At 40.5% G+C, this 25,348-nt stretch overlaps 1 protein-coding gene across 7 annotated transcripts; it reads left to right on the forward strand.

Annotated features, from left to right (window-relative positions):
- Positions 1–12,454: 12,454 nt before the first annotated feature.
- Positions 12,455–24,867, forward strand: LOC123051636 (DNA polymerase zeta catalytic subunit). Of its 7 annotated transcripts, none has more exons than XM_044474586.1 (23): positions 12,455–12,670; positions 12,764–12,846; positions 13,619–13,676; positions 14,145–14,194; positions 14,259–14,365; positions 14,946–14,988; positions 15,628–15,696; positions 15,888–16,019; positions 16,146–16,317; positions 16,403–16,494; positions 16,572–16,883; positions 17,399–18,317; positions 18,526–18,768; positions 18,845–19,173; positions 19,347–19,495; positions 20,311–20,884; positions 21,150–21,296; positions 22,033–22,308; positions 22,634–22,741; positions 22,881–23,086; positions 23,165–23,468; positions 23,563–24,228; positions 24,509–24,867. In XM_044474586.1, the coding sequence occupies exons 1-23, from the start codon at positions 12,538–12,540 to the stop codon at positions 24,680–24,682; spliced, it is 5,346 nt and encodes a 1,781-aa protein (XP_044330521.1). In that variant the 5' UTR covers positions 12,455–12,537; the 3' UTR covers positions 24,683–24,867. The 7 variants fall into 7 exon arrangements, with proteins under 7 accessions (XP_044330521.1, XP_044330526.1, XP_044330520.1 ...); XM_044474591.1 differs by having other exon boundaries at positions 18,875–19,173; XM_044474588.1 differs by having other exon boundaries at positions 12,462–12,846; positions 17,399–17,825; positions 17,925–18,317.
- Positions 24,868–25,348: the final 481 nt, after the last annotated feature.

Consider the following 25,348-nt stretch of genomic DNA (forward strand, 5'->3'; position numbering starts at 1 on the left):
TGCCTCCGGCGGTATACCGGGATAGCAATGAATCAAGAGTGACATGTATGAAAAATTATGAACGGTGGCTTTGCCACAAATACGATGTCAACTACATGATCATGCAAAGCAATATGACAATGATGAACGTGTCATGATAAACGGAACGGTGGAAAGTTGCATGGCAATATATATCGGAATGGCTATGGAAATGCCATAATAGGTAGGTATGGTGGCTGTTTTGAGGAAGATATAAGGAGGTTTATGTGTGAAAGAGTGTATCATATCACGGGGTTTGGATGCACCGGCGAAGTTTGCACCAACTCTCAATGTGAGAAAGGGCAATGCACGGTACCGAAGAGGCTAGCAATGATGGAAGGGTAAGAGTGCGTATAATCCATGGACTCAACATTAGTCATAAAGAACTCACATACTTATTGCAAAAATCTACAAGTCATCAAAAACCAAGCATTACGCGCATGCTCCTAGGGGGATAGATTGGTAGGAAAATACCATCGCTCGTCCCCGGCCGCCACTCATAAGGAGGACAATCAAAGAACACCTCATGTTTCAAATTTGTTACATAACGTTTACCATACGTGAATGCACGGGACTTGCAAACTTTAACACAAGTATTTCTCAAATTCACAACTACTCAACTAGCACAACTTTAATATCACTACCTCCATATCTCAAAACAATCATCAAGCATCAAACTTCTCTTAGCATTCAGCACACTCATAAGAAAGTTTTTTACTAGTCTTGAATACCTAACATATTAGGATTAATTTCCCAATTGAAGCAAATTACCATGCTGTTTAAGACTCTCAAAATAATATAAGTGAAGCATGAGAGAATAATAGTTTCTATAAAACAAAACCACCGCCGTGCTCTAAAAGATATAAGTGAAGCACTAGAGCAAAAACTATATAGCTCAAAAGATATAAGTGAAGCGCATAGAGTATTCTAATGAATTACGAATCATGTGTGTCTCTCTCAAAAGGTGTGTACAGAAAGGATGATTGTGGTAAACTAAAAAGCAAAGACTCAAATTATACAAGATGCTCCAAGCAAAACACATATCATGTGGTGAATAAAAATATAGCTCCAAGTAAAGTTACGGATGGAAGTAGACGAAAGAGGGGATGCCTTCCGGGGCATCCCCAAGCTTAGGCTCTTGTCATCCTCGCAAGCATTGCAGAATTTCTCTTGTCGACGAACCAAGTTCGAATAAATCCATGGATTCTGCAAGCCAAACAAACATCTATCGTTCCTTCACAACTCTCAGGTTTTTGCGTTACTCCTATAAAATCGTCTGTCGATAAAATCGTAACTTCTTCCAGGGTTTTTCCTTCAGCAAGAATGCGCTTGCTTCTTGGCAGGTCCTGGGGCCTGTGGGTTATGGCCCATCTCATCACTGGTAAACCTTGAACTCATCATTGGGGAAACTGATCCTTAATCCAACATCCAACTTCCTAGCATACTTAAAATCCATCCAATTATACTGTCTTCCTTCCTTCTATTGGCACCAAACTAGGACATGATTACTCAGACTCATCATGGAATTTCCATTGGTACATATTTCCAACATCATACCTCCTTTATATCCAATAGTACTCTTCATCCTCGTGGGATATCCCACATACCGAGATAAAAAAACACTTATACTTATGAAGTCCATACTCCACTTCGTGGAACATCATTATCCTTTCTAGGATCAAGCGTCCTTACAGGGGAATATTGGCCATCTCTGCATGGCACTTCTTCAACTGGGAAAGGTGAAACACATCATGAACTCATGACAGTCCTTCGGGTGACTCCAACTTGTTGGCCACTTCTCCCATACGTTCCAAAACTCGGTATGGTCCTACAAATATCGGGGCTAACTTTCCCTTAACTCCAAATAGTTTAACTCCTCGCAGAGGGAACACACGAAGACATGCTCTGCCTCCAATTTCATAGACTACCTCCTTTACATCCAATAATACTCCATACCCTCATATTCTTGGGGTATCCAACATATCAAAATAAAACTCATACTTATTTTGTTCGAAATCCACTTCGTGGAATATCATTACCTTTTTCCAAGGGTCAAGTTTCCTCACAGGGTACTACCACCTTTAAAATGCACAATCTTCCATAGACCATATTTCTCATATCCTCGAAAATGGTCAAAATCTTTCTTCATAGAGTAACAACTCATAGAATCCAAATCAATACCAATGATGCTAACTTTATTGATTTTCAAATTATTAAAATCTCCTGCATTCCATTACATGCCTCAATCCGACACCTCACTAATAAAAGAAATGTCCACACTTCTACTACTATATTTCTCGTTGCACTCAACTATTTATCATAGGTCTTCGTCTCCTTGGGGCATTCTCTGGCAACGTGCCCTGCTTCATCACAACGGAAACATATTACTTCTGACATATCTCGGGGTTTCCTTGTGATTATATAGCCTCCTGGGGTCCTCATCTTCCCTTTTGGGCAATCATTGAAGTAGTGTCCTGAATTTTTGCACCTGAAACATGTGATATGACTCAGGTCTTTCTTTGTAGAAATTGGGTTGTTCCTGGGATCCAATCTACTTCTCTTCCTAGACTTTTCCGTTCCAATCAGGGCTTCTATTTCCTGTGGGTCATACTCTACTTCCTCTGTCGGAAATTCTACTAAATCCCCATTCAGACAATTTTGGGAGATGTGTCCTTCTTCTCCACATGAATAGCATGACTTGGTGCAGGGTTTATTTGGTTCTTATTTGGGTGTGTCCTCCACCTCTTCCTTCATCACAGATTCCTCTAAACTTTCCATGAGGGCTCTTTTCGTCTCTTCTTTCTTCTGCTGGATAGTCCTTTGTGCCATGGGGTAGATGTGACACTGAGCAGGGTAGTGGGTAGTCCCTTCACACAAGAAACAAGTGATCTGCCTAGTTGGGCATTTTTCAGCTGGGTGACTTCCTTCACAATTAGGGCATTCATCCTTGTGTTCCTTATGGTTGTGTCCTATTTCTCCACAAGGCTTGTATGCACAAGGTTTCTTCATATCCTTTCCATAAGGCTTAAATTTTTGGGACACAAGACGAGATCTTTGTAGAGTCCACTTAAATTCTTTCCAAGTGGTTACTTCTTGCCATCCATTGATGGTTTGGTACATCCTCCACCAAGTAGCAGCACCTCTTTCAAAACATTGAAGAGCATGCCGGGTCATATCCTTTCCGACTATAGGGTTATTCTTCATGTGATCCTCCATGTTCTGAACCCATCGGTCCGTCTCCAATTGACTCATCGATCCAAAAAATACAGGCTCATCTCCATTCATCCTCTATTGGGTCCATGGGTTTGGGGTGAGATAAGAGAGGTCGAGAGGGATGCACACAATACAAACAAAAGTTTTGAAAAGACAGATTTTTTTTATTGTGGCTGTCGGAAAAACAACAAACAAATGACAGCTCACAAACGTCGCATCTAACATAGGTATAACAGGGGTTTGGTCTTCTAAAGGTCAATAAGTCTTCAACGTCGCCAAACTCTTCAAGTCTTGTTCATGCCTCCAATGGCTTCTTCCGATCATGCTTGTCCTTCTCAAGTTCTTTTGCCAAATCATCTCTGTTGACGCGAAGTCTCTCATGACGTCCTTTAATATTTCTGGAGTTGCGCTCCAAACTTCTGGGTTTCAACATCCTTGACATGAACCATGATCCTACTGTCCTTCAGTTCCTGACGAGTCTTTGATGTCTCGAGGTTTTGCTCCTCCATCATGGCTACTTTCAACTTCTGGGTTCTGAGTTCTTCACGAAACGCTTACTTGTCGAATACTGCTTCCTGAAGGTTCATCTTTAAACTTCCTGATGTAATGCTCCAGACCCTGGTGATACACCAGTCTAAAGTTAAAACTTCATCTTGCTGATAGGTGCTCCATCAGCCTTCTACCATCCAATCCTTCCATGCATCTGCATGCTTAAGTCCGCACGGTGACAATAGCATAGGCGGACGATAACATCATGGATAGCCGTGTTTCTGCTCTTGTCATTTCCATGAGCTATCTCTCCATAGTTGATATCTCCTGCCTTAGGGTTTTCCTTGACAGAACTTTTGAGTTTCTAACTCTCCATGTTTCGGTCTTTCTCCGATACCCCTTGATCTCGGGTATTGACAGCTTCCATAGTCTGCCAAGTTCCATAAGGGTAACCTTCCTAGGTCATACACATCTGGCAATTCTTCAGAGCCTTCAAATTCTCCCAGTCTTCGGAGTCTTCAACTGTTATAGTTTCCATTATCATAATGCACGGTAAAATCCTCTTCATTCCGAATGGTCTTAGTTGTCCGATATCTTGTATTTCTTGAAGTGGTCTCATCCGTCGAATCTTTGAGTGGTCAAAAGGGGAAAGGGATATGGTCTCACTAAAAGGGAATATTTGAATAAGCTCAAAAGAGAAGAGAGGTAAAAGATCTTTTTTTGAAAAGGAAAGTTTTAGGGAAAATCCTTCCTATGGGCTTGCCAGTTTCTAGGGTCACGTCCTACAGTCAACATGTGCTCTGATACCATCTTGTAGCGACCCGACCCGAATGGATCAAGTCTCTGTGCTTAAGTGTCATCCCTGGATCGGTATGCTGACACACACAGTACTCGAGGATTTATAACAGAGGTAAATCACATGTATAAAGTAACGTAAATACTATTACCTCAATCCAAATAGCGGAAGTAACAAGGTTGTGGATTCCCATCAACACCAACGGCAAAGTTGAGTGTAGAAATCGTAACCCTAACGTATCACTTACTCGTCGTAAGATATCCTGCAACATGAAACGTTGCAGCCCGAAAATGGGTCAGCACATGGAATATGCTGGCAAATTCACACCATAGAGAAAATAATGAACAAAGGCTATCACTACATGCATATATGGCTGGTGGAAAAGCTCTATGGTTATAATGTTTTTGCGAAAAGCCAATTTTTCCCTACTTCAAAGGAATAAATTTTATTTAACTATCATGGTGGTTGTGAAACATTGAGAAGGTACCTCCAACTCAATCCCAATTAAGTATCATCATTAACCCAACAAATTTAATTAAAGTAACATGATGAGATCAACGCGATAATCCAAGAACTAGATACTCAAGATGTCCATAACCGGGGACACGGCTAATCATGATTAGTTTGTACACTCTGCAGAGGTTTGCTCACTTTTCCCCACAAGACTCGATCGCCTCCGCTTGATTCTCGCACTGCATGATGTTTGAGAAACGGATGACCGAGACACAGTCTTTCAGAAACAATCACTCTTTACTCTGGATGGATCGGTACACCTACTTTCCCCTACATCTGCTAGCCCACCTCTTCAAGAGATCCTGTAACCTACTCAACTATGCTAGAGCCCATAATAGCTTGTGGCTGCACACGGAAGTTTCTAGCATGAATAATCTTATGATCCCTTTGAGCCTGGGTGGCGGTCCTTATACAAACAGGCAACACTGGGTTCTCCAGGTGCCTCAATCCACCCAGATGTGAGTTTTAGTTGCCACCTTAGGTAAACCATTATTAACAATCTCACATCTGTCATGAATATCTCTCAAAAACCAATCCACGTCTACGAGCATAGCATGGCAATAATAAAAGCAACGTAGAAGTAACTCCCAAGGGTTTGATAATAAACAGGGCAATAGGTACTACCTCATCAACTACTTCCCAATACCCACATGTTATCAATCCTACTCATGCAATGTTTGAGGGTTGAATCTAATGCATAAAAACTGGGTATGAAAGGGATATGATCAAAGTGTGAACTTGCCTGCACTGTTGATGAAGATGATTCGCACTCAAAACTCTGGATAGATCTATTCGTCTCACTCCGGTCAATCTATCGGGAGCAAGCAATAGTAACCACACATAAGCAATCACTCAAAGGATCGAGAAGAACGAATAAGACGAGTTCGGTAAACATCAAAACCAAGCGAATAACTCTAGCAACATAAAACAATTTCTAACAGTACCAAAATTATGTGAATTTGGCCTTATCAGAAAGTTTAGGTCAAGAGCTTCGATTTGCAAAAAGAATCAACTCAAACGGAGCTACGGAACTCAAGTTATGATCAAAAGAAGATTCAAATTCAAATCTGTTTGAAAACAAATTTTAAAACTTTCAAAAACATGTTTAAGTTGTTTTACTGGATAGAGGAGATCATAACGAAGACGTGGGCGTTGGTTTCGTTGGATTTGGACAAACGAGTAAAAAGTTATAGACGTTTGAAAATCATGGACTAATCTGTAAATAAAATCATCACAAACGGGTCCCTGGCAGAAAACTAAAATAAAAGGAAAAGTCTAAATAGCGAACGCTCGCTAACTAGTTCTAAATAGAGAACGTTCATTGAATAGCTCTACTAAAAAACTTAACCGTTTTTTTTAAACAAAACCGGGGCGGCGGTTATACCGGTTCGCAAATAAAAAATAAAACCGACTAGATCTAATCCTAGCCGTCCATCCTAGATCGAACGGACGAGGGCGGCCGGTGGCTTACCGCGGCGGTGGGCGTCGACATCGCCGGAGAAGACGACGGCGGCGGCTCGGTGATGAACGGGGCGACGGCTCCGGGCGTCGGTGGCGACTACGGAGTAGCGGGGAAGGGGCGGCGCGATGCGGCGGTGACGGCGGTGGTGACGGCAGTGGCCGAGGGCGATGGAGGAGCGCGGGGCGAGGCGGCGGATCTCGCCGGCGGCGGCGGCTATGCGGGAGCGGGCGGCGGCGGGAGCAGAGAGAGGGGGGGTCGGGGCGGAGCTATTTAAGAGGGGGCGAGGAGGTGGCGTGGAGAAGGGGTAGGAGGAGGCCGGGGGCGACACGGCGTCCATGGCGGCGGCGGTCGGCGTGCAGGAGCCGGTCTCCTGCGGGAGATCGGGGACGGGGCGACGGGCGAGCTGGGCTGGGCCGCGGCCTGGCCTGGGAGCTGGGCCGGCCCAGTCGGAGGGGAGGTTTTTTTTTAAACATTTTTAGACAAACAAAAAGTAAATGAAAACGAAATAAATCAAAATATTATATAGGCATATAATATATCAAAACTTTCAGAAAAAGATTTCCTACGACGTGGACATTTTTCTAAAGGCAAATAAAATCCTCAAAAATTCAAATAAATCAAACAGCGCTACTGCCTTAATAAAATCCAATAAAAATCATTTTAAAAATACCAAAATGATTTCAAATTTATTTTTCTCCAATTTTCTGATGTAGGGAATCATGTTACCCTATTTTCTGTATATTTTATTTTTGGAGAAAAATAATTTGAATAAAACTCAAATAACTCCAATATTGAAAAATAATTTCAATGGGACTTTGATTTTAATCCTTTGAAACTCCCAACTCATATTTCATTTGTTTTGAAGAAGTCATTTTATCTTCTCTCGTGAAAATCATTGAGTTGCATAAAGTTTCAGAAATGGGAAATATTTTCAAATGAAATTCAAATATTTTCAACACCCCTTTGTCATTTAAATAAATGGAAGAAGTCATGTCATCTTCTCTCCAGGGTTTTGTGATGAAAAGAATTTGAATTCACGGAGATCATAAAAGCAAAATGAAAGTTTGGGAAAGTCCTTTTATTCCCTCTCATTTAACTTTCAAAAGATTTCGAATTCACTCACTTTCAGTCAATCAATCAAACAATCAATCCAATCTATCTGTTTATTATAACATTCCAAAATTTAGAATTTTGGGATGTTACAATGGGCATCCCCAAGCTTAGGCTCTTGCCACTCCTTGTTCCATAATCGATCAAATCTTTCACCCAAAACTTGAAAACTTCACAACACAAAACTCAGCAGAAAATCTTGTGAGCTTTGTTAGCGAAAGAAAACAAAACACCACTTCAAGGTACTGTAATGAACTCATTCTTTATTTATATTGGTGTTAAACCTACTGTATTCCAACTTATCTATGGTTTATAAACTATTTTACTAGCCATAGATTCATAAAAATAAGCAAACAACACACGAAAAACAGAATCTGTCAAAAACAGAACAGTCTGTAGTAATCTGTAACTAACGCAAACTTCTGGAACTCCAAAAATTCAGCCAAAATAGGATGACCTAGAAAATTTGTTTATTGATCAGCAGAAATTGGAATCAATATTTTATCACGTTCTGGTGATTTTCAACAATTATTTTCGTGAACAGAAAGTTTCTGGAATTTTCAGCAAGATCAAATAACTATCATCCAAGAAGATCCTATAGATTAAACTTGGCACAAACACTAATTAAAACATAAAAACAAACCTAACAAGAGGATAGATCAAATATTTATTCCTAAACAGAAGCAAAAAGCAAAAAACTAAAAATAAAATTGGGTTGCCTCCCAACAAGCACTTTTCTTTAAAGCCTTTTAGCTAGGCATTGATAATTTTAATGATGCTCACATGAAAGACAAGAATTGAAGCGCAAATAGAGCATCATAAAACACGTGACAAACACATCTAAGTCTAACATACTTCCTATGCATAGGCATATTATTACAGGCAAACAAATTATCATAGCAAGCAAAAACTAGCATATGCAAGGAAGCGGAAAGAAACAATACCAATCTCAACATAACGAGAGGTAATTTATTATTATGAAAATTTCTACAACCATATTTTCCTCTCTCTCATAATAATTACATGTGGGATCGTAAGCAGATTCAACAAAATAGCTATCACATAAAATATTTTCAACACGATCCACATGCATGCAAAGTTGACACTCTTCCAAAATAGTGGGATTAACATTAACTAAAGTCATGACCTCTCCAAACCCACTTTTATGAAAAATACCATAAGATTGAACATTCTCCAAATATGTGGGATCTAAAGTTGACACTCTTCCAAACCCACTTTCAATATTATTGCAAACACTATTATCAATCTCATATTCATCATGGGGCTTAAATAAATTTTCAAGATCATAAGAAGAATCACTCCAATCATGATCATTGCAACAAGTAGTAGACATAGCAAAACTAGCATCCCCAAGCTTAGAGTTTTGCATATCATTAACACAATTGACATCAAGAGAATTTATAGTAAAATCATTGCAATCATGCTTTTCATCGAAGGAACTATCAAGTATGGGTGCAATAGCAACGATCTCATGTTTAACATAAGGAACTATAGCAAATTCATCTTCATAAATATTGGCATCATGGCCACAAGAATAGCAAGCATCACGTTCATCAAGGGATATTTCAATCAAATCATCGGAATCATAATTATCTATAGATTCATGCATATCATTATTTTCTTCTTTCATAGACTCCTGCGAAATATTAGCTTCTTCTTGGACAGCGGAGGAGTCCTCAATATATGGTTTAACTTAGGCATTGGAAGCATAATTATCATAAACAATATTTAAGTATGGCAAAATTTTCAGATTTGTAAAGAGTAGCACCATACGTTTCAATCAAAGAAGCAATTTCATAAGCACCCTTAAAAGCAACAAATTCTTCAATTTGTTGAACATCATAGTAATTATAAACACCCCTAGCATATGAAGATACGATTCCATTATCACTAAACTCACATTGGCAGGGAAGGTGTTTCTTAATGTTTTCAGAGCAACAAGTAAAATCATAAATTTCACAAAGATTCCAAGCATAACACATCAATTTGTTTATTTGATTTCATAAGAGTCTCCCTTTTTCAGACAAACGGTGACGCACAAAATGAGCATGCTCATCTAAAGATTTCCCATCAACTAGGCTAGTTGGGGTTTCAGCATGAGCGCATAGGGATCGAAGATGATCCAAGTAGAACACTTTAAGTGGATCCATATCAATATAGATTCTTAGCAAGCAAAGATGCAAGCAAATAGAAGGCACGTGGAAACACGAACAGAAAGGCATACGGGAAGAAGGCGAATAAAACGACAAGGATGAAGTGGGGGAGAGGAAAACGAGAGGTAAATGGCAAATAATGTAATGCGGGAGATAAGAGTTTGTGATGGGTACTTGGTATGTTGACTTTTGCGTTGGTTTTTCCTTGAAGAGGAAAGGGTGATGCAGTAAAGCAGCGTAAGTATTTCCCTCAGTTTTTGAGAACCAAGGTATCAATCCAGTAGGAGGCCACGCATGAGTCCCTCGCACCTACACAAACAAATAAAATCCTCGCAACCAACGCAATAAAGGGGTTGTCAATCCCTTCACGGTCACTTACGAAAGTGAGATCTGATATATATGATAAGATAATATTTTTGGTATTTTTATGATAAAGATGCAAAGTAAAATAAAAGGCAATAAAAATAGCTAAGTGTTGGAAGATTAATATGATGGAAAATAGACCCGGGGGCCATAGGTTTCACTAGTGGCTTCTCTCGAGAGCATAAGTATTACGGTGGGTGAACAAATTACTGTTGAGCAATCGACAGAATTGAGCATAGTTATGAGAATATCTAGGTATGATCATGTATATAGGCATCACGTCCGAGACAAGTAGACCGACTCCTGCCTGCATCTACTACTATTACTCCACACATCGACCGCTATCCAGCATGCATCTAGAGTATTAAGTTCATGAACAGAGTAACGCTTTAAGTAAGATGACATGATGTAGAGGGATAAACTCATGCAATATGATATAAACCCCATCTTGTTATCCTCGATGGCAACAATACAATACGTGCCTTGTTGCCCCTACTGTCACTGGGAAAGGACACCGCAAGATTGAACCCAAAGCTAAACACTTCTCCCATTGCAAGAAAGATCAATCTAGTAGGCCAAACCAAATTGATAATTCGAAGAGACTTGCAAAGATAACCAATCATACATAAAAGAATTCAGAGAAGATTCAAATATAGCATGGAACAATCAAAAATTATAGATACGTTGGAGACGTATCATTCCTCCTAGATGACCATGCTGCCCATAAGGTCATCGATAGCTTGAAAAAAACATCATGTGGTAGTGTATCTATCATAGTGAATGTATATTGTTTCGCACTTGACTCTGTAGTAGCCATCACGTGTTATGCTCGTTCTTCATTGATGAGTGCCCATATACATCTCGACATCGTGCATTCCAGAAGAGAGTGTCTCCAGGAATCCTCGTCACCACACATGCACACCGCAAGAGCTAGTGGTAGGCATTTTCCGACGACATTGCACGTCCTCAGTAGGAAGGGAATGTTTAGCTAATCTACACAAGAACATTCTGATTTTCCTGAAACTTTAGTCTTCCACAAAGATTTCCAGGACTCGGTCTCTTTATTTAAATTTGATGCACCAACACTCTCCTCTAACCAAGCTTCTCTCATTTTTGTTGAGACTAACATTTTATAGACCCGGCCGCATTAAACGAAACACACAAATACATACATTTCCAAAATAGGCGACATAGGTCCAAAGGGGGAGCAACTAACCAACGGTTGACCCTTAGGAGTCTCCCGCAAGGGTCACTTTTTTGACCTCAATGTGCGTCTTGTGGTGCATCCATCAACCGCCACATGTCATGTGTTGAGCCCTTATTCTGGATTTTGTTATTTTTTATTTCTGCATGTGTTTTCTGATTTTAGATGGTCATTTCCCTGTTTTTTCAGCTTTCTCTTGGTCTTTTCCATCTCCTGGAGATTTTTTTTGTCAAGTATAGTTGTGCTTCCAAAATAATATATGCTTCCACAAGAGGCACATATTTGCTTCTGCGACAAGTTGACAAGCACAACTATGCTTTCATGATCTTCTAAAAAAACTATGCTTTCATGAGAAGCACACATATTTGCTTCTTGGGAAAAATATTTGCTTCCACGAGAAGCACATATTTGCTTCCACGGGAAGCACGGCTGTGCTTTCCTAAAAGGAAAGAAACATAGTTTGGATTTCAATGTTTTTTAAATCGTAACCTTGCATTCGGGCTCCAGTTTTTTCTTTGTTTTTTGGTATTCATTTTTCGCGTGAACTGGTTTTTTCGGTTTTCATTTTTCTTTCGGATTTTGTTTCTTGGGTATTTGTTTTTTCTTAAAAAAAGAAGCTGGTCAAAACCTATTAACATGAGATCTAGTTTCAAAGATCTCGATGCAAGGAATTCATCTGTGAAAATGGTTTGGTATTTGAACGCACGGTTCAAGAGATAAAAACGTTTTGAATAAACGAATGCACGAAGAAAAAGCTCTCAGATTGCAACAAGTGACACACATATAATGCATCACTTATTTTTGAGAAATTACAATGCATCACTTGTCAGCGCCTCGGAAGGTGGAGAGTGACCTTTGTTTCTTTTTTTAAAGGTTTGGGAGTGACCTTTACAAGAGATTACCCTTAACTAGCTAGTGATTTCGGCCCAAAGGGTCAAATTTGTTTTTTTTTTCTTTGAAAGGAAAGGGTCCAAGGTTTTGTTTAGCGAGAGACAGTGATGGGCCCAAACGGATCGATTTCGTGGGCTGTGGTCCTTAATAAACCCCCAACCGGGCGATGGCGACCCGCCGACCCACGGAGTCAAACCCAAGTGGGGAGGAAGCAGCGTGCTCTGGAAGGAGCCGGAGCCCGGGAACCCACACCGCCCCCAAATAAAACCCCCGCCCGCCCGCCGCGCCCTCCTCGCCGGCGACCATGAATCCCTCCTCGCCGGAGCCCTCGCCGCCGGGGACCCCCTCGCAGGTCCTCAGCGTGCGCATCGTCTCGCTCGACTACTACATGGCGCCGCCCGTCCCCGGCCTCGACATCTCCTATAGCCCCTTCCACTGTACGCCCCCTTCCCCATTTGCCCCCTTTCTGAACTTCTTTCTCCTCCTGCCGCGCCGTGCTGAATTCTTTGTCTGTATGGTGGCCGCCGCAGGCGAGGAGGTGGAGGAGGTGCCGGTGATCAGGATCTACGGCTCCACCCCCGCGGGGCAGAAGACTTGCCTCCACATCCACCAGGTGGGTACCCCCTTCTCTCTGGCCTTATCACCGTTATTCAGTCTTCACATTTCAGTATGAATGGGGGGTGAGGCACGCCGAATTTGATGCTTGGAAGCTCAATTCAGCATGCCAGTTACCACAGAACAGTGTGGGACACCGAATTCGATGCTTGGAAGCTCGATTCAGCATGCCAGTTATTAGAGAGCAGCGTGGCAATTCAGGGGTGTGTTGCTCTGGTCTGGTCAGTAGTTCAAGTTCATCCATTTCCCTCAAGGGAGGTTTGCTTGTTATCTGTAGCTGTGCAAACTTGCACCCATTGCGATGCTTGTCTTGAGAGTCCATGCTGCCTGTGTTCATACAGCTAATGCTGTTTGTGTTATTGCTTCCTGTGTTACTTGTGTCAGCAGTCCAACTGGAAGTTCTGTACCAGTTTCTTTTGGTAATGGGAATTGGGACACTGGTTAAGCTTTTGAATTTTAATCTCACAGCACATGTCTTCTTCCCTTGAAACATATTATCATCTTTGATGAACTGTTGTACTCCCTCCGATCCGTATTACTTGTCGCTGTTTTAGTTCAGATTTTGAACTAAAACCATGACATTTATTTTGGATCAGAGGGAGTACTAAAGTTGTGCTAAAGCTGCGACAAGTAATATGGATCGGAGGGAGTATCATATACTCCAGTAGTTGATGATTAAATAGTAATCTCTATTGTATTCTGGCGACACAATGTTTCATCTACTTTCTAATGTAATAGTCTGAAGTTGTAAATCTCCTTTTGGTATTCAGGCCCTGCCGTACTTGTATGTACCTTGCCCAGAGGAGCTACTTCATAATATTGAAAGAGGTAACTGCATTTTCTAGATATGCACCCCTTATAAGATTGCTTGTGTTTTTACCGTTCCTTTTTCCGTTTACTATATGAGCTCTTTCTTGTTCTACATGATGTTTATCATTTCATATCAGCTGCATTCAACTTCTTACCAGGCAGTTGTTATTGCACGTCTTGTAAATTTTGTAGATATTACTTTCTCATATAGTTAGTAGTTAAGGTCTTACGGATTACTACTTCTAACTGTTTGTTCGAGGTACTAATATGATTTGTTGTTAAAAACATTAATTTACATGTTAAAAGCTTTCTCTACTTTGCTTTTGCGACATAGTTACATAATATAAAGGATACAATGAACTCTTAGTCTGAACGAGACCTAGTAAAGCACTTGTTGGTTTTCTTTCTGATCAAAAGGGTGTCCGTGTCAAGAAAAGCATCTGACGGTCAGGGGAAATTAATATGTCTTTTTTCTCTTTTCTTTAGGGAATTCATGTATGACTGGTCTATTGAGTGACCTCGAGAAAACTTTACAGGTAGAGTCCACTTAGTTGGTATGTTAACTTTCTCTTTTCGTGAGTATCATCATTTCCCCTGCAGAATCGTGGCCTAGCAAAAAGGAAGCATGTCCATGGATGTAGCCTTGTTCGAGCAAAGAAGTTGTATGGTTATCATTCATCTGAGGAGATTTTTGTGAAGATCTACCTGTATCCACAATTTAATCATTTACAGATCATTTCTTTTTGCTACAAATGTTTGAACCTGTGTAAATCATTTCTCACTTCCTTTTCTTGTTATTATTGTCTTGGAAAATATTAAATTATGAACATAGTTCATCTGATTGTTTGAAAACCATTTTTTAACCTTTTCGTATGGACTTATTTGTGAAACATAATACTTTGCAAGCATTTCGAGGTAGCTACATAAGACAGGAAAGTGGAAATCGTGAAATATTCCTGTCATTGTGTATTGACAATATTACTTGAAAAATATCCCTTTCTTTATGACTGCATATGCCTGAACCCTGATGACAACTTAGGAAGTCATGAGCGTTGAGTGGTTTGCTGAGTTACCTTCTGTTTTAACTGAAAACTTAGCATCAAATGTTTGAACCAAATGTTGTCATAGAAATCTTCTTGTGCAAACCGATAGATCAAATTATGCAGGGTTTCAGGTACATGTAATCAATTGATGTTCTGTTATTTTTCTTATTTAATGAATGTATGCCTGCATTTTGTTCTCCTCCACGACTTTGTCATGCAACTGATTGCCTTGATTAATCTAAAGATATTATCCTCATGAGGTTTCTCGGGCTGCGACCCATCTATTGGTATGATACATTGAAGCTCCCTTCTGCTTAAGTTGTGGCTTTAGTATTTCCATATGGATGGGTACATGACTACAATTATGTCCTGATAGGTAGATAAGTCTGAACTGGAGGAATATTGTTATCTCCTCATTTCTGGATCATGTATCTTCTGTTTCACTAATTTCTGCAAAATTACTCTAGTAAGAGAGGTGCAATCTTTTTTTTACATCATTGCTCTCTATTGTTCTTTTGATCTGTGTCCATTAGCTATGCATTTAAGAATTACTCGATTTGTACACTAGTGGAAAATTGTAACTTTTATGGCGAACAGAGTTATGACAGAAAAATTTCATGGCTTGAAGCTGTGAAATCAGTAGTGTTCACCTTGGTGCTAGCGCTAGTAAGACATTAGACAAGCGCCTAGTGTGTCATGGCCGATTAGGCAGGGCTAGGCAGTTGTATAGTCATAACAAATCATCTAGAGAGCTGGCATGGATGACAACCTCTCTCTTGTAATGAATGTTTCTTAATTTTAAAACACCGGTGTATTTTGTGGTATTCCATGCAACTGTAAGTATATTTTTATGGAAATTGGAATCTCTTTTATGTAAAGTTTTATGCTATCCTCGCCGGGACTGATCGCAAGCTGTTTTGTTTCAGGGCGGTGCTGTTCTTGATAGAGTATTCCAGCCTTATGAATCACACATTCCATATCTTCTTCACTTTTTGGTGAGAGCGATGCTTTCTTATTCTGTTTTTATGGATGTCCTGAACTGCAAGACTATTGCCATTATGTCTCTTTTGCACAAGCATACAACTTAAGTACAATATTCCTGACTTGATGGTGCCAGTCTTGTTTGACACATTTGATATATATTTGAGTGATCTAAGATGATATTTCTGTTCAATGTATGTTTTAGATCGACTATAACTTGTATGGAATGGGCCATGTACATGTCACAGACTTCAAGTTCCGCCCTCCATTGCCAGGTGATTTTCATCCTAAGACTCTGCATAGGAAGGTGGATTCTTCTGATGAATCGGAGCACAAGGCAAGTTCTATGGATTTTGTTATGTCTATATCGAATGATTTCCATTTGAATCTATGTTATTTTTCGTGAGATATACATTATCCATTGCTTCTACTAAAATACTCTACCTTCCTCTTAAAAATGTAGACACATTCATATAATGCTGCGATGAAAAACCCAATTATCTGGACATCATCAACAGTGCCACATGCTTTAATCCTGGGCGATTCTTCAACTTCACATTTCATGGAAGGATCCAGTTCGAACTTCAGAAAACGACATACTTTTATGATGCTTGAAGCTGACTCCAGAGTAGAAGGTCTGTTTGCTACATTCTAACAGCTATTATCTGTTATAAACTTATAATCCAGAAATTGCGCTACAAATTCCGATTCCGCTTGTAGGAATCATAAACGAGAAGTATAAGATGTACACTTCTCTGTCACAAACAACGGCAGATACCAAAATGGTTCAGTCTCTTTTAGCAATTTGGGAGGTATCTTTCCTGCTCTATGTGCACATATGCTGCAAATTGTTACTTATTGCTAAACCTCTCATACCTGCTTTGCTTAGGAACTTGAGCACTTAAGACTACTGGATGAAACAAAACCTGCTGATATTGGTAGACCACCGCGGGATGCTGTTCTTAAAAGTTTTCTTCATGGTATTAAGTATGAGAGTGCTCTTTCTGCGTTGGATCCAAAAGAGGAGGGGTCCCATCACAAAGATTCTGCTGTTGAAGCATCTGAAAAGCTTGAGAGGTGCTTTAAATCATTGACCGATGTTATTGGGACTATCACATTCTCACAAAATGGCTGCTGCGAAAATATTGGTAGTGATAATTCTGCTCAAAGAACATCTCAGTCATTTGACGAACATGAAAAGGTAGTTCTCAGATCTTAGTTATCTGGTTATGGCTTGATCTAAGTCATGCATATATTATTGGGTCAGTTTGTAGTGTTATCCAAAGCAGTTTATAAATAAGAAACATGCCGAACCAATTTTCCCAACCTATATAATGTACCTAAAATAGTTGTAAGGTGAAGAACTGCATTGTTTGGCTTCTGGCTGTTGGTAGCTGGTGCTCCTGGTGGTCCCAGAATAAATGCCTGACAAGCACCATAACCACGCCAAACAAAGCCACACCAATGGTCAAATTCGAGAGGTTGGAAGATAATTCTAGGTCTGGTATGAAGTGAGTACTTCAGATGGTAGAGGATGCCAGTCCAGGGTCACTTTTTGATCTTGCCAATTATTTTAGATGTGGGTTCTGATATTTCCCTTCTTGGGATTACGTGTGTGTATTTTGTCTGGCTACATTTGCATATTAGGCTTTCGATTTGAATGTGTTTTTACTTTCTCCTGATAAATATAGCACCTCTTGTCACTTTCTTTTGTAGCATGTAGATTCTGAAGCACTTGGGCTTTTAAGCTGGATGGCCTCCTCACAGGCTGGAGAGGAGCCAACAACTGATGATGAATTAGTCAATGAAGTCATTCTGAGCCCTTTGTTCTCCAAGAAGTCCATTGAATTTGCTTTAGAGTCTGCTCACTTGGATTTCGATAGTGCTTCTCAGCAGGAGTGCCAGGATATTCTTGATACACTTGAACCCATGACTGGGGCAGAAGAATTGAATGCTCAGAAGTCTTACCACAGTTCTCCAATGCTTGATGAGAGTACTTCAGTGACCAATACTATTCCTCAGATTGACGGGTCTTCTGATGAAAAACAGAAAGGCCCCCAAGAATATGATCAGGGTAAAATTACTAGAAGAAAAATAGGAACAGCTAGTTACTCATCTAGTAAAAATAGTTCAAAGTTAGCAAGTAAGCATGGATGTACTGAACTTCTCTGGGGTTCTTTGCCTCTTTCTACTAAAAAGCGGTCACATGGAAATGCTGATGGTCCTGTTAAACTTTCTTCAGGCAGTGCAATGCCAACTGAGGATCCAAGTTCTTACAAGAGTAAAACTGAGAAGAACTCTTGTGATACCACAGACGACAATGACAAGGAATCTTCTGGTTCGATAGGTGAACATGGCTCAGCCTGTCTTTCTGTGAGGGATTTAATGAGGAGGAAGCGGAGGGGATCTTTTCAGCCTGAAAAGTTAGATTTTGGTTGTTCTGGAACTGCAGCATGCAACATGGATAAAACCAGCGGAATCGTGATTTCTGGAGGATTAGAAGTGCATGATGTCACCAGTGGTCTTCCAAATTCAGAAACGTCTTATTCTGGTGGTGAATATGTACATATGACATTTGCGCAGAAGCCTCCAACTGGTTCGGAGGTTTCTTCGGCGAGCATTGAGCATCCTGAATGTAAGTTTCACAAGGAATATTCATTTTAACATGGTGCATGCAATTTACTTTAACTAGTGATGCTGGTATGCTGTTCAGATGTAAATTTTAGAAATTGTTGTGTTACCTCACCTGAGGTACCATGTTATTATGGTACAACATTATGTTTACTCAATTTGTTAGTACGACTGTTCACCTCATATTATACATATTCTCTGCTATTTTTCAGCTGCTAAACTGGGATCGGTTGACCCCCTTCCATTTTTCAATCAGACTGCTGAAGAGAATAAGGAGAGTGGATCATTTCAGTATATGGGAAGTAGTGAATTCACACCTGATACTTTGGGTGTTCCAACTCATTTCCAAAATGATGGATCCGTCCTATATTTGCTGACGCATGCATTTTCACCACCATCTGCAGCAGCTGTGGGCCAGTGGCTACCTCAACACACTTATTCCAATAGTGTCTCTGGTATAAGTAGTTTCCTGCATATATTAATTGCAATTTAGCTTACTGGCTTCCTTACAAACTACTCGTATCATTTTAGGTTACTTCAACTGTGGTGAGAATGTTACAGATGATCAGGAAATAGAACACCATCCTACTTCTACACCACATGCGGAAGCTCTTCCTTTGATGGCCAATTCTCCTGTACCCGGATCTGCTTCTGAGCATACAACAACAACGTTCATTGATACAGTTATGATGAAATCTGACCAGCCGAACAAAGAAAATAAAAAGTTGGATGATTGGCATGACTTTTCCCAGATCTCAGCTGAAGATGAGAAGCATAAGCTCACACCTCTCAGTCAAATTGGATTTCGTGACCCTGCTAGCACCGGTGGTGGACAACAACTGACGATACTTAGCATAGAGGTTCGACTATATTCTTCGTTCCTCCTAGGTAGCAGGGTGGTAATGAATTGTTCTTAGAGATTCCATGTTGTAGACCAAGACAGTTTTGACTTGGTAATGATTACTGGCAGCAAAGTATGGGAAACCAGGCAAGGTAGAGTGACCTCTTGAAATTTCTTCCCACTATTTGACAGGTATTTGCGGAAAGCAGAGCAGAGCTGCGTCCTGATCCACGGTTTGATGCCATCAATGTTGTATCTTTGGCTGTCGAGGATGACGGTGACAATACTGTTGAAGTTCGTGTACTTATACGTGGAAACAATGACAAATCACAGGGGAGGAGGTTGTATGACGTATTTTGATCTTTCAGTAATTTGTTGGTTTCTTTTAGATTTCAATTGTGTCTCTGAATTTTCCTCTTGTGTTCATTGAGACCCTTTATCTATTTAGTTGTATTTATCAAAGTGAACTCTGCAGAAGCCCATATCAGTAAGTTAACTGCTCTACTCAGCAGAATTCTGTAAAATGTGACAGGCCAGTTGCCATTGTCGCCGTTTCAGTTACAGTCTTAGTAGTTATTATGCCATGTGACCCACTCCCTTGGATATTAGATGAGTGACATCAACATGGCTAGGGTGGTGACAATTGCAACGGATGTCATATTTGGCATGAGTATGCTAATTTGGGTTGCTAACTTACTAATTTCTTTGGAGAACTACAACACAAATGAAAAACCTAAGCTGCTTCTTCCAGAGGCGTTTGCAACCCTTGGTGGGAGACCTACCGCCATCAATCTGCCTCTGCTATAATGCCATTAGCAACCGAAGTCTGGGACTCATCCTGGAGCACCCTGCTATTCCTTTCCTTCCGCACCGTCCACTATTAAGGATTTAATAGAAAAATAGCCGGCTTACTGTGATGGTTAATGGTATTTTCTATTCATTTCCCATGCTTCTGGACCTGAAGAATACATATAAATTTGATTTCTTTCCTTTATTCATGTTCTGGAACATAAACTGCATACTTGACATTTTGCTGTTCTAGAGTTGCGTCTTCATGTAATTGTTCTTCTTTGGCTTGGTGGTTCTTTTTCAAGTGTGTACAATCTTAGCTTGTTGGGTCGAGATGTATTTAATGCCTCTTTTCTTGTAACTGCAGAAACCTTGACGGAGTTATTGGTTGCAGTGTCGATGTCTTCCCGGAAGAGAGGAATCTTTTGAATCATCTTATCGATGCATTATGTTCAATTGATCCAGATATCCTAGTTGGATGGGAGATTCAGTTAGGATCTTTAGGATTTCTTGCTGAAAGAGCTGCTTATCTGGGTATAGGCTTACTGAAAAGAATCTCAAGGACACTACCACATGAGTCAAAATATCCACCTAAGAATCTAGCCCATGAGTCTAGTCAGGTGCCTGAAGCATCTCCTGCCGATGATGTTATTGTGGATGTCAGTGAGAATGATTGGAGTCATACTCATGCTAGTGGTGTACATGTTGGTGGGAGAATTGTATTAAACTTATGGCGTCTCATGCGTGGAGAAGTTAAGCTTAACAATTACTCCCTTGAAGCTGTGGCTGATGAAGTCCTGAGGCGAAAGGTACCATTAGTACCAAACAAGACATTGAATCGATGGTTTGCAACAGGTCCTGGACGAGGAAGACACCGGTGCATAGAATATGTTAACAGCAGAGCTATGCTCAACCTTGAAATAATAAATCAACTTGACCTGGTAAATGAATTTCCCTTCATTGCATTCTTGCCAGTACATCAACATATGGTTACTTGAGAGCTCCCTTGGTTTTTCCATATGAGATGTTTTATCAACTGGGCAGCCTGTCATTTTTGGTTTTACACCTGTTATAATTACAAATTAACAAGCTTGGTCAAGATGTTATGCCTGGAACAAGTAACTAGTAACTGATTTTTTTTTTTACGTTACTTGAATATTTGTAGCAAAAAGTTTGCTCCAAACTTTACCTGACTATTCCATGCAGGTCAATCGGACATCTGAACTTGCTCGTGTGTTTGGTATTGACTTCTTCTCTGTTCTTTCACGAGGGTCTCAGTTTCGTGTTGAATCTATGCTCTTGAGATTGGCTCATACACAGAACTACCTTGCAATTTCCCCAGGAAACCAACAGGTGCAATTCTTTGTCTCCTAGCAAATTTAACTCGATTTCTGCGTAGACATGTTCTATACTTCCGTAGATACTCAGCCGCTTTTGCCTAGTAACACCAGTTCTGAGAAACAAATGCAAGAATGGCAGCTCTTGTTCATTGGCATACCTACCGAGAGGTATAACATTTATATTGGCTCTTTGTCCAAAGAGGCAAAGCCGGCCATTTTGTCTGCGGGGTCAATGAACTTGCTTTATGTAAATTGCCAAAGAAAAGGGTGTGGCAGGCTTAAGATTAGACAGGGACTGTTCTTCTAAGCCACCAGGAATTTTCTGGTTTAGAACACTGGTTCTTCACACGAACTAGAAATGTGATATATTTTCTGCTAACCTATCTCTTGACTGATTAGGATTTGGGGAAGTTGCCCGGACCCTAACCCTCAAATCTTGTGAGATTTGGGATCCACGAGCGCCCTTGCCCCCTGTATACTCGACTTAGTCACCTGCCTAGTTGTTGTAGTCTGCCTAGGGCCACCTCGCCTAGTGAACGAAGTCGCAACTAGGATCGACTTTGACACGCCTAGGTTTCAGGCTGCCTAGAGGGCGAACTATGGTCAAATTGTAGCGGACCCTGACGCCAATCGCCTAGACAGCCTAGTCAGCCTGCTTTTGAATCACTGCTAAAATGTTTTGGATATTATTGCGCATATATTCTAGTAGCTTGCCTGCATTTTAACAATTCACCAGTGCTACTTTACAGGTTGCTTCTCAGCCAGCCATGGAGTGCATGCCACTTGTAATGGAACCAGAATCAGCTTTCTACTCTGACCCAGTTCTCGTATTGGATTTTCAATCTCTTTATCCTTCCATGATAATAGCATATAATCTATGTTATTCTACTTGCTTGGGTAAAGTTTTCCCGTCGAAGTCCAGTGTACTTGGTGTCAGCTCATATTCAGCCGATCCGCATACGATCGCTGATCTGAAAAATCAGCTGATTCTTACTCCAAATGGGGTTCTGTATGTGCAACCGGGGGTAATGATCTTGTTTACTCTCGGACATTGCAGATTTTCTTGTGTCGCTCAGTCATATCTAATACTTTTCCTATTGATGCTAGACTAAGTACCACCAGTTGACAGGCAATATTGAAATACCTCCCACATATAGTTGTTATACCATCTACAGATGACTATGTTGATAGTGGCTATATTCTTGAAAACATTGCTTAGTGCTGCATTTTCTATCCATCCCGACACTGTTTTATCTTTTGCACACTCCTTCCCATTGTTAGGCGTGGACAAGGAATGAGCATCTCGCACCAGACTGACCTTTTGAACACATTTTCGATGCCATTCTGCAGGTCAGAAAAGGTGTAGTGCCTCGCCTTCTTGAGGAGATACTGTCAACCAGAATTATGGTGAAGCAAGCAATGAAAAAGCTAGCTCCATCTCAGAAGGTTCTGCAGAAGGTATTTGCTTCTATACTTTCTTGAACATTTTACAGAAGCCCTAAATTTCTTGATTTTTTTGATTAAGTATGATACGATATGACTTACTAGAAAATCTGGGTTAATGTATAATGGTAATTGTAATGTATTTATTTTCCAGATACTCAATGCTCGGCAACTTGCTCTGAAGCTGATAGCTAATGTAACGTATGGTTACACAGCTGCTGGGTTCAGTGGTCGTATGCCCTGTGCAGAGCTTGCAGACAGCATTGTTCAATGTGGTCGTAGAACGCTTGAAACAGCAATATCATTTGTCAATCAGCATCCCTTGTGGAATGCTAGGGTTGTGTATGGTGATACTGACAGGTATTTTTGTGCATTTCTCATGATATTTTCTTTGAATTATACTTAAATATTGTACGAAGCTCATTATTTCTGCTGTAGTATGTTTGTTCTTCTAAAAGGGCGATCTAGGGAAGAAGCATTCAGAATAGGGAAGGAAATTGCCTCTTTAGTGACTGCGATTAATCCGGATCCAGTCACTTTGAAGTTTGAGAAAGTGTACCATCCCTGTTTCCTTCTTACAAAGAAGAGATATGTTGGCTATAGCTATGAAAATCCCGAACAGAACGAGCCAATCTTTGACGCAAAGGGGATTGAGACAGTGCGGAGAGATACATGCCCGGCGGTTGCGAAGATGTTAGAACGATCTCTTAGAATAATGTTTCAAGAACAAGACTTGGTCAAGGTAAGGGGTGTTTCTTAATCTCTTCGACTTTACGAGGAGGGCCTCCCCTGTAGCAGTGTCAGGTATATAGCTTCATGGCCTTCTATTCTTGCAGGTTAAATCGTATGTGGAGCGTCAATGGACACGGATATTATCAGGAAAAGTTTCTATTCAGGACTTCATTTTTGCAAAGGAGGTTCGTCTTGGTACTTACAGTGCAAGGGCATCCTCACTGCCACCTGCAGCAATTGTTGCAACAAAAGCAATGTTGTCTGATCCACGGGCAGAACCACGTTATGCAGAGAGAGTGCCCTATGTTGTTATCCATGGGGAACCAGGGGCTCGTCTCGTCGATATGGTCATTGATCCATATGGTCTGCTAGAAGTTGGATCCCCTTATAGGTTAAATGAATTATATTACATAACCAAACAGATTATCCCAGCACTACAACGTGTCTTTGGACTCCTAGGTGTTAACCTAAATAAATGGTTTAACGAGATGCCTCGCCCCACACGGTCAACACTCGCGAAACGCCAGTCTGCTTTGGGTCACGGTTCTCGTGATAGCAGTTCCATCCGATTGGGATGGAACAAGAAACCGCCCGCCAAAGTAGCCAGGATAGATACCTATTATATGTCGAGCCATTGTACTATCTGTGGTGATACAGTTCAAGGATCAGAAACTTTTTGCAGTTACTGTTTAAGAAATGAAGCTGTTGTTGCCACTGTAGTCGCTGGCAGGACATCAAAATTGGAGCGAGAAATCCAACATCTTGCTGCTGTAAGTTGTTATTACTTGTATACTTCTCTTATTTGAATTCCCGAGTCAGAAATGAAATCATTGCATGGAATATTAAAATGATAACTAACACTTGTGTTTCTTGATACTTTTGTGTAACATGAACTAAGCATCAGAAGTATTGAAATTCTTGTCTTTCTTAATGTACTTGACCAGTATTTGAAGTGCAACAATCCTTATAATTTAATAACGTTGTCCGTGAAACAGAAATCCCTTTAGATAACTTGTTTCAGCTGACAGCTAACTTTTGAATGTTGTCCAGATATGTGGCCACTGCGGCGGCGCAGATTGGATCGTGGAAAGTGGTGTCAAGTGCTTTTCGCTTGCATGCCCGGTGTTCTATGAGCGTCGGAAGGTCCAGAAGGAGTTAAGAGCCGTCTCGGAATCTGCTGCAGAAGCTGGCTATTATCCATTCTGCTGCGCAGAGCTATTCTGACTTTGTGTTCTTGTTGTTAATATCTTGTACATTGTACATCTGTAAAATGTACAATCAGACTGTAATTATGTTGTTGTAACTCATAGCATTGTTACGTACCAGTGTGTAGCAAAGGAGTATATACTGTGTAACAACACACATCCTCATTTGAGAGGACAAGAAAAAGTTACTCGCCTGTTTGTTTTCGAATGGTGTTTTCTGTCTTGATCACCCTCTTGTGCTAGAAATTCAAAGGCCGTGATACCTTATGGTTGCGTATTCATGCTTAATTTTGAAAGGATTATAGTTTTGAAGAGAGTACTCGTACATGTAATAGTATGAGCAAACTTTTTGTCAGACTTGATATCAGGAAGTTTTTAGATCGATGTGCAGTGCACCAGCAAAAGAAGTATGGCCCTGAGGCACCAAAGACCGACGACGAGCAAAACAAGTATTGTTAAATCTCTTCATGCTTGATTTTGACAATTGTGCTATTTTTTGCAGATCATGTGTTATCTTTCAGACCTACACTGTTGAATCTATCAAGGACCGGGCAAAAGATATTTTGTCTTTTCGTCCTATTTTCTCAGGTTTTTTTTAGGGGTCATATTTTCTCAGCTGCCAAGTTTGATAAGACCCAATTCCAAAGTATCCAGGCTCCCACCTTCCTAAAGCTTGCGATCAAGA

The sequence above is a fragment of the Triticum aestivum genome, chromosome 2D, assembly GCF_018294505.1.
Source record: "Triticum aestivum cultivar Chinese Spring chromosome 2D, IWGSC CS RefSeq v2.1, whole genome shotgun sequence".
NCBI lineage: Eukaryota > Viridiplantae > Streptophyta > Magnoliopsida > Poales > Poaceae > Triticum > Triticum aestivum.

Coding starts and splice junctions, on each gene's coding strand:
- LOC123051636 (XM_044474584.1), top strand. CDS start 12,538: ATGAATCCCTCCTCGCCGGAGCCCTCGCCGCCGGGGACCCCCTCGCAG. Junction 15,697..15,887: donor CATATCTTCTTCACTTTTTG/GTGAGAGCGATG, acceptor TGTATGTTTTAG/ATCGACTATAACTTGTATGG. Junction 24,229..24,508: donor AAATCCAACATCTTGCTGCT/GTAAGTTGTTAT, acceptor AATGTTGTCCAG/ATATGTGGCCACTGCGGCGG.